The sequence below is a fragment of the Micromys minutus genome (genome assembly GCF_963924665.1).
Source record: "Micromys minutus genome assembly, chromosome: 12".
Lineage (NCBI taxonomy): Eukaryota > Metazoa > Chordata > Mammalia > Rodentia > Muridae > Micromys > Micromys minutus.
The window spans coordinates 58,349,293-58,367,090 of record NC_137981.1 but is presented as its reverse complement, the minus strand read 5'-3'; the positions used below and the strand labels follow the sequence as shown (position 1 = coordinate 58,367,090).

The following is a 17,798-nucleotide window of genomic DNA, read 5'->3' as shown; positions in this document are numbered from 1 at the left end:
CAGCTGCCCATCTCTCGCCATCTGATTGCTTCTCAAAGCCAGTCTACAAACTGACAACAAGACAAACACAGCTCTTCACTCGTCCTTGCCCACAGACATCTATTGGACAAACCATGACTTCGTACGCTCAGTATTCCTTGCACTTACAGAGTAACCAACAACTATCACTGCATAGCCACAGCCCTTACAATCTCACTTTAATCCCAGCTGCAGACTCCAGACTACTCTTAAAACTGCGACCCACCAGAGTCCACTATACCATCTGGGCTAGATTACAAACTGTTACATTATAGACCTGCATAATTCCTCAGATAAAGCACTGTAATTTGAGTCAGTCACAGAAGACCAAACCAAAAATTAAAAAGCGAGTTTGCTTTCCTAAATTGGATTTTAAGTGGCAGACACAGACATCTACATTGAAAAGGATCACAGGTGGAATGATGTTCAGATGATAAAAAGCAGACTAAGAAAGTTAAGGATGTACAAACGTGAAACTGTGTACATAAATACTGGAGGGCAGGAGCACAGTTTCCATTGAGAAGGGAGTAAAGCCATGAGTGGGAACACACACCTTGATGCCAGCACTGGGCAGGTGGGTCTTTATGAGACGGAGGCTGGCCTAGTCTACATAGAGAATTCTAGGCCAGCCAGAGACAGACAGTAAGAACCCTGTCTTAAGAAAGAAAGGATGGGGGAAAACAAAAGAGGCAGACAGACAGACAAAAAGGAAATATAATGGGGAAAAGGGGGGTAAAAGTTCTGATACAAAGGAAGCAAAGGATGGCCTGAGCTACAGAGCAATGGCCGGAGATACTTACAGTCCAGTCAAATGCCTGCTTGCCCTCACTGGGGTGGGAGGATGGGGATGGGAGTCAGAGACGATGACACGTAAAATGGATAAAAGGAGTTAAAGACGGGTCTAGGAGAGATCAATTAAAAAGAAGTAACACACACAGACAGAAGAACAGATAGCCAGCAAAAACCTAACATGAAGAGAAAACTAGGGAGTAAGAAAATCTGTCTATAGAGACACTGGAGAAAGTAAAGTAAGCAAACGGACAGAGGTAGCAGTGATGGAAACACACACTCAGGTCAGAAAAAGCAAACGGAACGGAGCAGACATGAGCTCACACCATCCATTCTGGCGGAAGGCAGGGGACAGGAGGTATGGGAGGCAGGCTGGGAGATAGGGACATTAAAGGACGGGGACACAGGAAGTGACAGATGAGACATACTACCATAAGCTGAAGGCAGGAAGTGTCAATAAGCTGTTACCGTGTTGACAAAATACTGGAAATGGGGCCATGAACGGGAAAATGGGAAGATACAAAAAAATAAACTTGCAGGACCAAAAGTCTTCCAAAAGTCATTCGGAAAAACAAAACAAACAAAACAAGAAGGACATAGAAACAGCTGAGAGCAGCAAATAAACAGAGTACTTTGTATAAACGGTGTAATGGTATGTATTTCCTCACAACTGCTTGATCCTTACAGACCAAGTATCTGACTCAGAGCAGGTCTGTACGGTGAAGTCTCACATGGTCTCTCACACTGTTACCATGGCTTTCCGAGAGAAGCCATCAAGTCGCTATCTAAAGCACTGGAAATTTTCTATTCATACCACACCTTGGGTGATGGTTCTAAAACTGCTGTTAAGTTGTTTATATTTTGTCCTATTTTTGTTTCATAGACATATCCACACAAATAAATCTATGTCAGAGACTGGCACAAACAGACAAGAGTGGGAGGAACAGAACCACAAATCAGAAACAAAAAAGGGCCTTAGTGGTAGATGTAAGATGAAATTTAATCTTTTAAATAGCTGAAATAAAATTTATCTTTACTCAAATAAATCCTGATATGGACACTACATAGCAGGTTTTAAGATAGTAAGTACAGTTTAATGAAAATATCCCTTGGTCCCGAAGAGATTAAGATTTTCCAGACCCGACAGCAAAGTTAATATTCTCTGTGTAGATACTTAAGACTATGCACTTAGCCGACTACCTTCTATGAACTCAACATGTTTAAATTTAACTTACCTTTAAGAAAAAAACGTAACTAACCTTACCATGTCAGTTTTGCACTCAATCAGCTTTTACACCTAAACTAACTCATGGTTTTAATATTAGGTTATGTACTCTTCCATCCTTTTCCAGTCTCATGTTCTCTCTCCCTTTCCCCCACCTCTCTCTCTCTCTCTCTCTCTCTCTCTCTCTCTCTCTCTCTCTGTGTGTGTGTGTGTGTGTGTGTGTGTGTGTGTGTGTGTGTGTGTGTGTGTGTGTTTGGGTGGGGGGTTGAAAACAACTTTACACAACCAATTTCCACCATAAATGTTGGAAACACCTGGTAGGAATCGCTTGGTAACGTGTTTGCAGTGTTGTGTGCCTGGGTCAGGTAGGAGCAGGAATTACCTCTTCCTTTGCAGACCTTAAGGATGTCTGTCTATAAACAGTTCCTCACGCCCTTCTCAATGCCTGTGTTCTGTGCTAGTCAATCAGTGTGGACCAGAGCCCTGTGTTAGGCACAGACAAAAGGACAAGGACAGATCCAGACATTCAGACACATAAAGACCAGACAGGCACCCAACAGGCAGACTGCAGATAAACCAGTTACCACGGTGTGCGGACGGAAGACAGAGAGAATAATGGTAAGCTCAAAATCGGGTTCACTCTTGGTCCAATTAACCTAAAGGAAGTGTCTGTTCTCGTCCTATAGAGCACATTTCAGCTTATCCTGAATGCACAACAGACACAGTTAAGGCCCACAGGCAGAGGGAGGATGACTGCAGCTACCAGGTACCATGTGTTCTTAAATACACAGTCCTCAGTGGCAACCCCTGTGTACCACTACTTTTATTTAATCTACTAAAACTTTCTTGGACATTCAGTAAAATATTTCATTTCAGTCTGTATGTTCTAGATGTAAAAATAGTATTAGTTTAAAAAGTTTTGGTTACATATATACATATGTGTATGTATATGTACCCACAAATACTTAATTAGAACCTTAAAAAATGTATTCGTAAACTTTAAAAAAAAAAAAGTTTTGGATCCCAAACCAAGTTAATTCAAACTGAGGGAGTTTAATAGGCAGCCCTGAGAAGTGTCTGTACATAAACGGAAACAGGACAGCAGTTCTCCAAGATGCCAAGGACTGTACTCCCCTTCTCTTCTGGGTAAGCAGGGTGCCCTCACCTGATATGGGACAACTAGCCATGGCTGGAGTGATCAGCTGGACTATTCCCAGGGTAAGGACAAGCCACATGGTTCTGGAAATCATTCATGCTGACTAGTCACGAGGCTAATCTATATATAGACTCATAGGCAAATGGTGACTCAAATACTATTTGTGATGTTTAAATACCATCACGGGGAAGAAAACTGCATGAAAACATAAGACAATTTAAAAAGCAGAAAGCTAAGATATATAGCTCAGTGGCTGAGAACCTGCTCTGAATGCTCAAGGCATGACTTTGGTCTACAGAACCTCAAAAAATAAAACAAATCCAAGTAAATGCAAAACACCATTGAACCCTTTGGTAAAATATCAATTTAAAATTTTAAGTTGACTAAAGAAAGTGAGTAGGCAAATTCAAACTTACTTATCATCCCTTTCTAGACATTTGACTAGAATTGGTAAAATCCCAGATTTTATTAGGTCATCAATTGGTGGATTTCTGTCACTGGATAATAGTTTCCTATAAAACAAACAAACAAACAAACAAACAAGAAATTAGTTGCTATGGCTCCCACTTGTACACGGTAAGCTGTGACAGTCAAAGGAGGCACCGTCTCTTACCGTGCGGCCTGCACAGCACTCAGCTGGACCACAGGGTTATCACTTGTGGCATTCTGCAACAACAAGTACATGTTTCAGACACTTACAAACAAAACTATTTTGAAACATTTCAGAATGACAGTATTAAATTAATAACATACCTGTAATATAGCTTCTAGTGTTACATTTTGCTTAAAAAGAAAGAAAGATAGTTTAGCAGAGAATATTAACCAAACTATTTATTAGTCTATCTGGTAATGATTTAAAATGCCTTGTTATTTCCATTATCGATTTTTTCTTAAATTTAAGATAATGTTCCCCTGATTATAACAAAAATATTTACAGGCACATTATAAAAACACGGGTAACTTACTGCTTTAAAATCAGCATCAACATCTGAATCTTCTAAGCTTTCTTCTTGGGGAACATTTCTCTTTTTCAGTAAGTGTTCATCTCTTTTGTTCTGAAAGGCAATCAATAAATAAGAACTCACAAAGGCTGTTGGTAAAACGAAGCTGTCTTTGGTACCAGAATTAACAATGGCCTGTGTCATCCCACTCCCAGTTCACTGAGACCCCCTGTCTGTGAGGGCTCACCTTGGGGTACAGTACTATGCATCAAGCAGCTTTTACCTACCTACTGCCAACAGCTGCTTGAAGTTTATAAGAAGATAAGATCAGCTTAAGGATACAGAGCAATGGCTCACTGCAACTTGGGGGTATAAGGAATAAGACTATTAAATGTCACTAAATTAGCACCATTTCAGACTAATATTTTATTTATCTTCTACTACCATCACCAGCATCATTACTACTAGGGCATGAGCCACAGTGCACATATGGAAGAGGTCAGAGAAAAACTTTGGGGGCTTGGCTCTCACTTCTCCACTCAATGAGATCCAGGTAGTCAGGTTTGTGCCTCCAGTAGCTGCAAGTACACTTACTGAATTCTTTCCATTCTCCACTGATGACACCTAAATTGTTTAGAATAGTAACTGTGCTATTTCAAGTATTACTTAACAGCAAGTAACTTTTCAACTTAAAATTTACATATACTTTTAGGGTCCAATATTGTGAATGTATCTGATTATAACAGTTATTAAAGAGGTCTCAATATTCATGGCAAAATTAGGATCAAACAAAAAATGAAAACTGCACACATCTGCACATTAGCTTTTGTTCTGTGTGTAGGCCAGCACATTTAACACAATGATGTCTATATGGTCATTAGCACGTTCCCACTTTCATAACATCATTCTTTTTTAGTAACTACACAAAGAACCAACGCAAGCTATTGTTTAAACTACAATATTTCATAGATGGCAAAGCCACTGATATTTATATACCCCTAGTGGCCTCACACAGAAAATATATTTACATACTAACATACAGTGAAAAGAAAATGTTAGGTGACACTGTTTGACTTTTGTTTTGTTTTGTTATGAGATAGTTACCAGGGACTGAACCTGAGCTTTGCAAATGCAAGGCAAACTCTATCGCTAATCCATACATGCATCCTTCAGATGGCATTCTTGGCCAAATGGCAAAATATACTACCAATAATAAAGGACAAATTAACTGTGTGCTCCCTAGTCTGCTGTAGAAAAAAAATAATATCCCTTTGGCACTGCTTGTGAAAAATCAGACAAACCTTAATCTACTATCGAGAGGCTTTAAAAGAAAAAAAAAAAAAAAAAAAAAAACCAGCCTGTATGCTTCAAAGATACAGTCACTAACTTAACAGGAAGACTGGAGAAGACGTTCATGAAGAAACACAGGGCTTCTCTTGGATAGGCTCTTTGACTTGCACTGTGCAAATTCCAAGTTGACTCTATTGATTAGACATAATCCTACATTAATCTGATAAGTGTGTCATTACAGAAAAGCCTCTTTTTGATGAAATATGCGTTGATATACTAAAGGCAATAGAAAGTCCTACTATTGCCTACAGCTGGTATAGAGAAGAATGTATGTAACATATAAATTAAAAGGAAATAAAGCAATTATGGAAAATGCTAACAAGCCAAGGAAACTAGGTGCCACAAGGGTGTACAGTGGTTTTTTTTATTATTCTTTTGCTTTAACTTTTAAACTGCAAATTTGAAATTGTTTCCAAAAAGCTAACAACTTACTCCATTTAAAAGTTTAAACAAATAAACTTTTAGTTTGATGCAAACTAACGGAACTCTCAGTTTAAAAAAATTCCTCCATCAGATTTGTCTAGAGACAAGACTGGGGCACCATTGTCCTTAACTGATGGCTTCAGAAAGCAACACTTCTCTACGGCTTCTACTTCAGTTTCTCATGACTTCCCTAGGTAACTGACAAGCTAGACAATAATCTTTCCCCCAAGTTGTTTCAGTCACGTGTTTAGAAACCCTAAGATACACCTCTTCCACAGACTATTTTATAACCTTGATCCTCTCTATTTTTAGTCCAGCTTCTTAGCACCTGAAGAGAAGTTATGCTTCCAAAGCCTTTTAGGAATCTTATCCATTACTCCTACGTTTCCAGGACAATACTTGGCCATGTGCTGCATAGGTAAATGTATCCTTGTCTACTTTATGAAGGACATCCTGATATTTTATTCTGAGGAACAGTGTCTCACTAGGTACAAGAAGTAGACCCTGACAGGCCTGGAGCTTGCTTGCCTACCAGACTGGCTTCAGACTCAATGAGATGTGGCTGCCTCTGCCTTCTGAGTGCCAGGATAAAGCACGCACCACCACAATGGGCAGAAAGAACCTTTCTATACCTATGTTGTTAGATTTCTTTTCAATAATGAATGAATATTTAGTTTCATCAAATTAATGGTCCTCTTTTATCAACTTTAAACATTCTTCTGCAAATGTGGTTAAATAATCCATTTTTCAATGTTAAACTACCCTTTTAATTCAAGAACAAGCATTCCTAAATTTTTCTAAATTATCTATTATTGGACTCAGTTTATTAAGATTTTGTTTAGAATTTTCTTCCTCTTTCTCCAAGTAGAAATGGATGACAAGCACTATTTGATGCTCTGGCGATTTTTTTGTTGTTGTTTCATAAGAAACTGAGAAATGTGTCTTCTTAATCTCAAATCATTTAATAAACTGAAATAACCTACTTCTTTGAACTCGTGCTGGTACTCGCCTACAATACTACTTTTGTCTTATCAAAAAAAAAAAAAAAAAGACAGAAAGAAATTACAGTAGTTTTTAGCTAATCTGTTTATAGAACTCAACAGGTTCCCCCATCTTGCTGACTCAAAGGGGTGATCCACACCCACACTGCCCATCTCACTAAGTGTGGGCGGTGAAACATCGGCAGGCTCTCCCTCCCGTTCCCACACTTGTAGCAATAGTTTGCACTGAGCTGGGTGGAGCTGTGGAACTTGCCTTAGCAAAGGAACATTAAACTAGAGAGCTAACCCCAGACAAGAGTAAGCTCATTCCCAAGCAACCACTCTCGGGTCAGACAATGAATAAAATGACTACTGTTTTGAAGTACTAGTCTCACCTGGTACATTCACTTTCTTAAGTCTGTGCTGTATTTAAATTAACAGAAATTAGAATTTGAGAATTAAAATTTTAGGATTCCTAATATTTGTTAACTTGCCTCAGATGTTGAAAACAGCACTGCTAGCAGCATCCTATGATGGTGGGAGGAGAAGAGAAAACAACACACATGGGCGGTGGGGTGAACCGCACCTGAGTTCTCACAGGCAGCATGGAGCCAAGTTAGAGACTCCCACAGTGCCATGTGCCCCCCACCCCGAGTGCCGGCACTATACACAGGATGAAAGGTTTCCACCTGTCAATATTTACCGAATAGGTTCTGACTGAGATGAGATCTTGCTGATGCTTAAATTATTTACGAGTTTTTAAAACTTCCACAATTATCAAGCTTTATTTTCTTATTCACTGATTTTCTTCTTTTGTGTTTTTGTTGTTGATGTTTTTCACACAATCTTGCTATGAAGCCCCCGCTAGCCTAGAATTCATCTACTGGAACAGGCTGGACTCCAATTTTTAGGGATCTTCCTGCTCCTTAAGAGTAGGATTATAGCAATATACCATCAAATCTCGCTTATTCATTAATTTCTAAGATAATTGCACTGACATTAAAGAAAATGGCCCTAAATAAACACTCAGACTAATTCTGTAGACTTCTCTCTGCACTTCCACCTCTCCAGCCCCTGAATGAGCATTTGTCCAAGGAATCACGTGATCGTTTTTATGCTATCAGTGGTCAAGTGGTAGTAACTGGGCTCCAGAAGCTGAGGCAGGCAGATCGCTTAAGTTCCAGGATGCCAAGGGATATACAGAGACCGTCTCAAAACACAGAAAAGGGAAGGGGGAAGGGAAGAGAAAAGGAAAGGGCATCTAAATATAAAATTTAAAGAATACAGTATGGGAAAAGAGACTTCCTTTGTATTAGGAAAATTCTCTGGATGATTTTGTTGGAAATATTTTATACTGTTAACCTGGGCTTCTTATTTCTCTATTCCTATCATTCATAGCTTTGGTTTCTTTCTAATGCCTCAGATTTCTGGATGCTTTAAGATTTCAAGTGAATTATCTATCTTCAAAGGCTGAGACTCTCTCTTCTACTTCCTATAGGACTTACCTGAGGTTTGTTTGAGTTCCTAAACTTTTGATTTGCAGTTTTGGTTTTACTGTTTTCATTTCTATGTTCATGTTTTCAACTATTTTCATTAATTTATTTCACTCTGTTTTCAGATTTCATATTAGAATTTCCTAATATCACCGTTAAAGTCCTTGAACATCGCTATCCTAAAGCCCTTGTTTTATGCTTCAGATATTATATTTCTCAGGGCCACTGGGATCTAGGCATCTGAGTTCTGGATTCTTTTGACTTTGGGTACTCATATTTATCTGGTTTTGGCTTTATTATGTGGGTGTTCCATTACACACACACACTCCCTCCCCCACCCCAAATGTGGTGACTATGGGTTGTCTGGGAAGGAATGTAGAAGTCCCGGCTAGATGTGCTCACTGGGGTCCTGAGTGCAATGTGCTGTTAGCTATCAGGGGTCGAATTAAAGAAATGAAGACAAGACAGAAGAGAGAAGTGGGGTTGAAAAAAGGGTCCACAGGGAGGAAGAAAACTGGGTCTGCCACAAGGTTTGGTGAAGATCCCCAGGAGTGGAGTCAGAAAGGATGAATACCCTTGAAGGCCATCTACCAGGTTGGGTATGAGACTGAAAAATCACCTGACTGATCTTCAGATGAGCATAGTAGAGAGTGCCTAAAGATCTTAGTGGCTGACACAGGAGATGGTGATGCTAAGTTCTACAGAGTCTGCAAGGAATGGAGGCAGAGGGGGAAGTACAGGATTTGTAAGTGGTCTGATACTGGGGATGAAATTGGGGAGTTGGAATGGGAGGATAGGAAGAATGAAGACTGTCTACCTAATTCCTAGGTCAACGTGGCCAGCTGATTCCCAGATAGAGAATGGCTCTGGTTTTGGAGGTTGACACAAGGGATGGGGTAAGGAAAGACTGGGTATGAGTATATGGGGAGTACTTAGGGAATGGAAGCGGAAAGCTTAGGTGAATATTTCTGAGTCTATGTCGATCAGGGGTATTGATGGGAGTTTCCTTAGTTTGGGCATTAGAGTGATACTGGCTTCTGAGAGTTTGGGAGTTTCTATTTCTGTTTCTGTCTTAGAGTTTTACTGCTGTTTTAAGACACCATGACCAAGGCAGCTCTTATAATGACAACATTTAATTGGACTGGCCTACAGGTTCAGAGGTTCAGTCCATTATCAAGGCAGCATCCAGGCAGGATGGCAGCATCCAGGCAGGCATGATGCAGGAGGAGCTGAGATTCTACATCTTCATCTGAAGGCTGCTAGCAGAATACTGGCTTCCAAGCAGTAAAGCAAGTGACACATCTACTCCAACAGGGTCACATCTCCAATGGTGCCCCTCCCTGGGCCAAGTGTATACAAACCATCATAATTTCTATTCTTTTGAATAGTTTAAGAACTGACTAGAGATACTTTTTCCAAGTGTGGTAGAATTCTACTGTGACTCCCTCTGGCCCTGAACTGGTTTTGTTGTCTTATACTTTTTTAAAACAGGAAGGCCTTTATTATTATTTCAATCTCATTAGTATGGGTCTGTTTAGGTTGATGACTGACGCTGAATCTAGAGTTTATCATCTTTTCGATTTATAGGTTTTTAAAGGATTCTCCTACAATATTCTCAATTATTCTGTTGTCTACTGTCTAGTTTCCTTGTTCCTTTCTCTTTCTGTTAATATGTAATCCTCTATTACCTTTGGTTAATTAAGACAAGGGTCTGTCAATCTTGTTATCTTTTCAAAGAATCAGTTCTTAGATTTGTTGATTCTTTGTTTTGTTCTAGTTTCTATTATACATATTAATCTCTGCTCTGAATTTTAGACTGGTTTGGATCTGGCTTGTTTTTTTCTTTAGAGAACTGCATTCAATGTGTCCAAGACTTTCCATGCTGTGTTTACATTCTCACTTAGTTCCAAGAAAGTCTTCTTTCTCTCTTCCTTTCTCCTCTAACCCATTCGTCATTCAACAATAAGTTGTTTACTCTCCGTAAGTTTGTGTATTTATTTCAATTTTTATTACATTGTACAGAGAGCATTTTCTTTTTCTTTCTTTTTTTAATTAATCATTCCATTCATTTATATCTCAAATGATATCCTACTTCCCGGTCACCCTTGCACAACCTCCGCACCCAATCCCACATCTGCCCTCTCCTCCCTGCCCTTTGCCTCTATGAGAAGGCTCCCCTACCCACCTAGCCTCTCCTGCCCTATCACTCCAGTATCCCCTCTGCTGGGGCATCAAAGCTCCACAGGACCAAGGGCCTCCCCTCCCACTGATGTCAGACAAGGCCATCCTCTGCTACGTATGTATCTGGAACCATGGATCCCTTTCAAGGAGCATTTTCAATCTTTTTTAATTAAAAACAAACAAACAAACTGATTCATGTTCCAGGATGTGCTTTATCGTAGGAAACCATCTGTGGATTGACGCACGGACTTACCGTTGACCTATTAAGTCCATTTAATGCAAGGTGCAATTGATTCTGACGTTTATTTCTGTCCATTGGACCTGTCTATGTGAGAAAACTGGGCCCAAAAATCATCTATCAATGAACTGATGTGAAACTGTGCCTATAAATCTAATAGCATTTTTGGGTTTTGTGTTAACTGTTTGATTAGAATGAAGTACCTTTATAGGACAGATGGAATTTCTTTCTTTATGCATTCAGCAGCCTGTCACTGTGGTGTTGATTTGATTCTCGGTGGTACTTTATGTTTTAATAATGTGCCCTGTATCTTCCCAGTCTCTTCTCTTCAGCTCTAAACATTGTTCCCTGTGTTTTCTTTGGGTTTGACTTGTAGAATATATTTAACATACATATTTCAATGATAACTTTACATACCGATGGCCTCAATTCTCCTATCAAAAGATACAGGCTGACCGATATTAGATGGGGAAATGAACTGATTGTTGGGTTAAGGAGAAGGTGTGGATGGGAAGCCAGAGAAGCTCACCCACAGCTTGTCTTATTATAGATTATGTTTTTGTGGCCCATTCTTAAGTCTATGTCTTGCCCTAGACTCTGAACATTTTCTTCATGGTTTTTCTCTACAACTTTTATACTTTTGTGTTTCACATTTAAATCTATCGCCTGAGTCTATATTTTTTGCACATGGTGTGGTGTTTGGGCTCAGGTACACTTTTCATTACTGTTTTTGAAACATTATTATTACTATTAATTATATAATTGTTTTGCTTACCTATATGTCTGTGTGCACTACATGTGCCTGGTCCCCACAGAAGCCAGAAGGCACCAGAGAACTGGAGGTAGAGATGTTTGTGGTTCACTGTGTGGATGCTGGAACTCAAGATCCTCTAGAAGAGTAGCCAATGCTCTAAACCACTAAGCCATCACTCCAGCTTCTTGCAGACGTATGTATATATGTTCAATTATTTGATACCTCTTGATAATAAAGGGTATGCTTCTTCCAATGAAATGGAACTGTAGTTACCAAAAGTCAGTTGGGGACAAAAGCTACAGCTCTGAGGCAGAGGCCTAATATGTGCTATCTAGGCTCAATTGACAGAACCATTAACTACACAGATAAGCGAGCAAGCTGTTGGGTATCTGCTTCTGGATTGGGTCTACTTCTGAGTTTTATCTCTACATGGATCTGTGTGAGTGTCTGATAACAGTGAAGTACTGGTTACTATTCACTCTGTACTCTATGTTTCTACACTGAGCAAAGCAATTCCTTAGTTATTTTTTGGTTTTGGTTTTTTTGCTGTTGTTTTGCCAAGACAATGTTAGCTACCCTAGAGTACATTTTATAATAAGCTTTTCTATATCCACAAAAATTCTTGCTAAAATTTAATAGATAACATAATAAACCAATAGATCAATATAAGCTAGCACATTTACTATACTGGGGTTTCCCCATCTATGCCTACAGTATACAGACATTGTACATTTTCTTATTCATGTGCATGTGTGTTGGTACATGTATGGAGGTCAGAGGAAGACTCCCAGGAGTCGGGTCGTCAGGCTTCCTGGGCACGCCTTTACCCACCACGCGGCCTCACCATCTATCTCCCACACTTTAAGTACCTTCTTTTCTTTAGAGTAACTATAATTGTGCTCCTGTGTATCATTAATATGTCATGGTTTTTACTTTTATGAACTGAACTTTATGTTTATAAAACTCATTTATAGGCTAGATGTCTAGATCTTCTAACTTTTTTTTTTTTTTTTAAGAAAAATAGGGTCTCATATATTTGCAGGCTGGCCCTTAAACCTGCTATATAAGTAAGGGTGGCTTTGAATTCCTGTCTACAAGTGCTAGGATTACTGGTGTATATAGCATCATGACTGGTTTATATGATGCTAGGATAGAACACAAGGCTTCTTGTATGTTAGTAAGCACTCTATCTACCAACTGATCTACAGCCTCAGTCCTAATGCCTTAAAATCAATATTTTAGGATATTTCCATATAGACAATCTTGTCACAAACAAACCTATCTTTTCCTCCCTATTCTCCTGACACTGACTATAACTTCAACAGTGTAAGAATTACCAACAGTGAAAAGGAACCCTCTGACTTGCCACCAAACCCTAGGGGAAGCTTCCAGTCTTTCACCACTGAGTACAAAGTGTGTGGTTGTTCTTCACAATATGGTAATGCCTCTCACTCCTAATGTGTTGAGTATTTAATCAGGAATGAGCATCAGACTTTTGCCCAAGCTAACTGGTAGGACCTTATCACCTAGCAAGGAGAGAGCTCAGGGAAGGTTGCTGTGGTCTGAGTAAGACTGTCCTCACAGGCTCATGTCTTGAACACTAGGAACTGGCAACTGTTTGAAGGGATTAGGAGGTCTGGCTTTGGTGGAGGAAAGGTATCACTGTGGGGGCTGTGAGGCTTCAAAGACCCAAGCTGGGCCCACGGGTTCTCTCCTCTTTCTCCAGATCTGGATGCAGAACTCTTCGCTTCTTCTGCACCTGTATATGCTTGCTTCCAGAACATACTTCCTGCCATGATGAAACTCTGACTGTAAGCCAGCCCCAATTAAGAGCTGCTGTGGTCATGGTCTCTTCACAGAAATATAACACTGACTAAAACAGTTGATTTATTCTGTTTGGGGGGTTTTTTGAAACATGTGTCCCACACACTCAGGCTAGCCTTGAACTTACAGCAATTCTATCTCAACCTTCCAAGTACTGAGACCACAGGTTTGAGCTATGCATACCCAGTTCAACCTGTAATACTGTGTGTAGAGGGTGTGTGTGTGAATTCCATAGTGTGCAGGTAGAGGTCAAAGGACAAGCTGTACAAATATGAGGATCGAGCTCAGGCTGTCAAACGTTGTGGCAAGTGTCCTTACTTGTCCAGCCACCTCACTGGCCCACAACATGAAATACTTCTTAAATATTTTAAGAAGTCAAACAACTGACTGAAACACTCAATCTGATAAGCAAAATGAAACATGTCAGTGGTTTCTAAAAGACCTTAACTTTTTAGCTTACCTGACTAATCAACCACTATCAACAGATTTTAAGTTTAATATAATGTGTCAAAGTGGAGAAAATTACTTATTACCAGTAATAAGTTTTAAGCTGGTTCTCATAAACTATTATTCACTGAACACCTACATCCAGACATATTACAGCGTAATGGTTAATAGCCTTGTTATTTTCAGCTATTGACTTTAGATGACCCTAATCTCAATCTTCCTGACTCTACCCCCCCCAAAAAAAAAAAAAAAAAAAAAATAATCACAGGACTTAGGTGCCGTATCCCCAGCCAGAAAGTGTCTTACTTGTTTTCTTTTTTTAAATACATCTAGTCTCCTTACCTTCCGGAGTTCAACTGTCACTTCATTTCTGTGTCTTCGCATTGTCTAAAAAGAAAAATAAGATTATTTACTACCAAAATTTTAATACCGTTAATATGCAAATTGGTGTCTTCTTTTTAGAACCAAAATAATCTTTTGTGAACAATTTTTCAAGGTTTTATTTTTTTATTTTGTGTTTGCCATAATATATGACTGCGTACAACTGCAGGCAATGGGGGTCTGAAGAGAGTACTGCATCACCTAGGACTAGTTACAGAAGTGTGAGCAACCATGTGGGTTCTCTGGAAGAGCAGCCGGTGCACTTATGACTGAGTCATCTCCCCAGCCCCCCAATCTAACCTCACATTTAAAACTTGATTCATATATTTGCTTACGTTTGCTTCTGAGACAAGCTCTTACTCATAGCCCAGGCTGGTCTTGAGTCAAACTGTCCCAGAATCAGTCTCTTCCCAAGTTCTAAGATCACAAGCTGTGATCTACCTACACTACTGTTTCTACCTAACCAATTCTTTTTAAACAACAAGCAGTTGTTAGCTAAAGAGCTGACAGTGTTTTATTAAACACTTACTGGTTGATTCATGTGAACCGGGATGTAGCTCAGCTATCAGGTTTGGTTTTGTGGTGGTGTGTGTAGTCACGCCCTCTCTGTGTACTGTAGGTAGGAAATCTAAATTGCCGCCTCCCTCTCTCCTACCTTGTCTCCTGGCAAATACCACACAAAGCAGAACAATCACCTGAAATACTCTAAGTCCTAAGCAACAAGGTGCCATTAAATCTTCAAAGAATCTGGACACAGAATTTTGCAGGCATGTAAGATACAAGGTTTCAGGGCTGTGCAGACTTGCGCCAGCATTTCAGAAGAGGTCAGGCAATGTGTGGCAGAGTCAGATTCACTACAAGACTGAATGAAAGCCAAGGTAAATCCTACATTGCAGTGAGGACTCCAGCATGCTGGAGATGTCAGGGATACAGGTTGTCTATAAAAGGAAGCTGTAAAGACCAAGAGAGAGGCCATGTGTGCTGCAGGGGGCACAGCTGTAGAGTAGGGCCACTCAAAGCCCAGTGAGGCCCACATAAGTCTCAGACACTCTCATAAGTGGTGTTCACCCTTGGGATTCAGTCTTCTGGTCTTTCCATGCTGTGTCTACATTCTTCCTTTCCTGAATAGGAATGTTTATTCTGTGTCACTATAAATCGAAAGTTAATTTCTTTTTAATTTTACAGGGACTCAAAGAGACTACCCTGAGCATCAGAAAATGTAACTGAACTTTTGGACAAAGCTGGAACTCTGAGACTATAAATGGAGTTTTCCAAAATGGGCTAAATGCATCTGACATACATCTATGAGGAGCCCAGTAACAGATGTTATGACTTGAGTATGAAATGTCCCTACAGTCTCATAAGTACTAAATTCAGTTTGCCACTACTTATTCTCCAAGAAAATCAGAAACTGGAAGAATGACCTTTAAAAATGACCCAGTTATATACTACCAAGAACTCCTTCAGATTTAAAGACAAAGTGTTGAAATACTTGATTTTAGCTGCTGGATTTTGGCAGGGAAGGGGGAAGTAAAACAAGAAGGAAGTAACAAAGAAGAGAAACTGTTAAGGACAGGAGAAATGGCCCGTTAGTTAAGAGCATTTGTTGTTCTTGTAAAGGACTCAGATGTGATTCCCAGCATCCATATTGGATGTTACAACTGTCTGTCTGTCACTCCAGTCCCAGGGGATCCAATGCCCTCCTCTGACATCTGTCGGTTCTGTATGCCACAGACAGATACAAAGACAAAACACTCAAACATAAAATGAAAGCTAATTTCAGGGGAAAAAAGAATATTGATAAAACTGAAAAAGAAAAGGGCAGAATGATGAAACAGAGTTCTCTCTCTGAAAGCAAAATTGGCATAACTGGCAAAATACTGAAAAACTAAACACCAAAAATACAGGCAAAAGGACACAAACTACATATTCTGCAAATCAAAAAGACAGAAAGAGAAAGACTATAACATCACAAGACTAAGGAGTAACTGGAAACATACATACATTTGTTAATTTAGATGAATTGGGTGAACTTCTGAAAAACAAACTATGATGCCTTACCCAACAGAGAAGTAAGTTAACAATACTACAATTAATACTGTAATTTAAATTTGTTTCCTGTCAAAGCTCAGATTTAAATGGAGAAGTTTTCTAAAGTCTGGGGGAGGAGGCTTGGGGCACGGTAGAATCATAACATCAGTTATCCACATCTTTCCAAAAGTAAGAGTATTGCAAGCCAAAATCCCCTGTGCATATAGATGTGAAAATTCTTAGCAAAAATAATTGCCAAATAAAATTCAATATATAGTAGCTCTTCCATACCAGGAGTTTTACATTACCCACTGTCAACTGCAGTCTAAAAATATTAAATGGGACCAATGTGCTGGGTCAGTAGGTAAGAGAGTTAGTTGGGTGCGTAAGTATGAGGACTTGAAATTAAAACTGCAGATCTTACCACACACACAGGCACACCACACACACACACACACACACACACACACACACACACACACACATACACACACACACACAAACACCACACACTACACACACACACAAACACCACAGATGCACACATACACACAATTTTTTTTATTTTGAAATGAACCCAATGATTACATAAGTAAGTAGAAAAGCACATAATGCTTATGTATTAGAAGACAAACTTGGTGAAGTAGTCAGTTCTTCCCATACTCATTTATGGGTTCATAAAACAATTCTTATCAAAATCCCTGGGACTGCCCTGTGGACAGACAGACAGACAGGCAGACAGAAAAGTTTGTGATGATACCAGATGTTGGCAAGATGAAGAAGTTTCATATATTGTTGGGGAATATAAAGCAACAATAATTCAAAAACAATCTGACATTCTTAAACATTCAATTACCATAGGACCCAGAAATTGAACTTCTAAGCATTTATTCTAGAAGAATTAACCTTATTTTCACCAAAAAAAAAAAAAAAAAAAAAAAAAAAAACCATATACCCTGATGTTTAAACAGCTCTATTCCTAGCAGTCAAAGCTTGGCAACACGTTTATGCGGAGGAACACACTCTTCCCAGCCAGCAACTAAGTACACTAAGAGTCAGACGTCGAGACTAAGGGGCTTCAGGCTAATTGTAAGTGTCCACAGAACACTCCAGCTGTGGTGCTACTGAGAAGTCAGAAGTCTGGAAGAAGCAGTCTAATGGGAAAAAGTTAGGCCATTAGGGATGTGCCTCTCTCTAACAACTCTTTGCTTTTCTATGGCCATAAATGAACAGACCTCCCTCTACCATACACCACCACCATGATGTCACCACAGGGCCAAATAATCATGAACTCCAACTATGAAGCCAGGGGCTAAATATAAGTAACCTTTTCCTCCTGGAAATTCAATATCTGTGGTACTTTATCATGGTATAGAAAAACTGACTTTAGCCTAGACTGGGACATCTTCCTTCTTTGCCTGTGAGCACATCCTATCCTCTGGACTCACAGTTGTCTGTCGGCCCTTCCCTTGCCTCAGCCCTGGGCCTACTACTGGCTTCCCTGGTTCTCTACCCAGCAAATGGGCACTGTGGAACGTTTCAGCTTCGAAATGAAGCCACTGCCCCA

At 39.6% G+C, this 17,798-nt stretch overlaps 1 protein-coding gene across 1 annotated transcript in view; it reads right to left on the bottom strand.

The window, feature by feature from the left end:
- Positions 1-17,798, bottom strand: part of KPNA3 (karyopherin subunit alpha 3) — a 65,286-nt gene that overhangs the window by 19,401 nt on the left and 28,087 nt on the right. The window contains exons 2-6 of the mRNA XM_080926942.1: positions 14,162-14,206; positions 4,154-4,243; positions 3,942-3,971; positions 3,802-3,854; positions 3,605-3,700 (exon numbers count right to left, since the gene is read on the bottom strand). Of these exons, the coding sequence (XP_080783068.1) occupies positions 3,605-3,700; positions 3,802-3,854; positions 3,942-3,971; positions 4,154-4,243; positions 14,162-14,206 (314 nt within the window). The remainder of the gene's footprint in view (positions 1-3,604; positions 3,701-3,801; positions 3,855-3,941; positions 3,972-4,153; positions 4,244-14,161; positions 14,207-17,798) is intronic.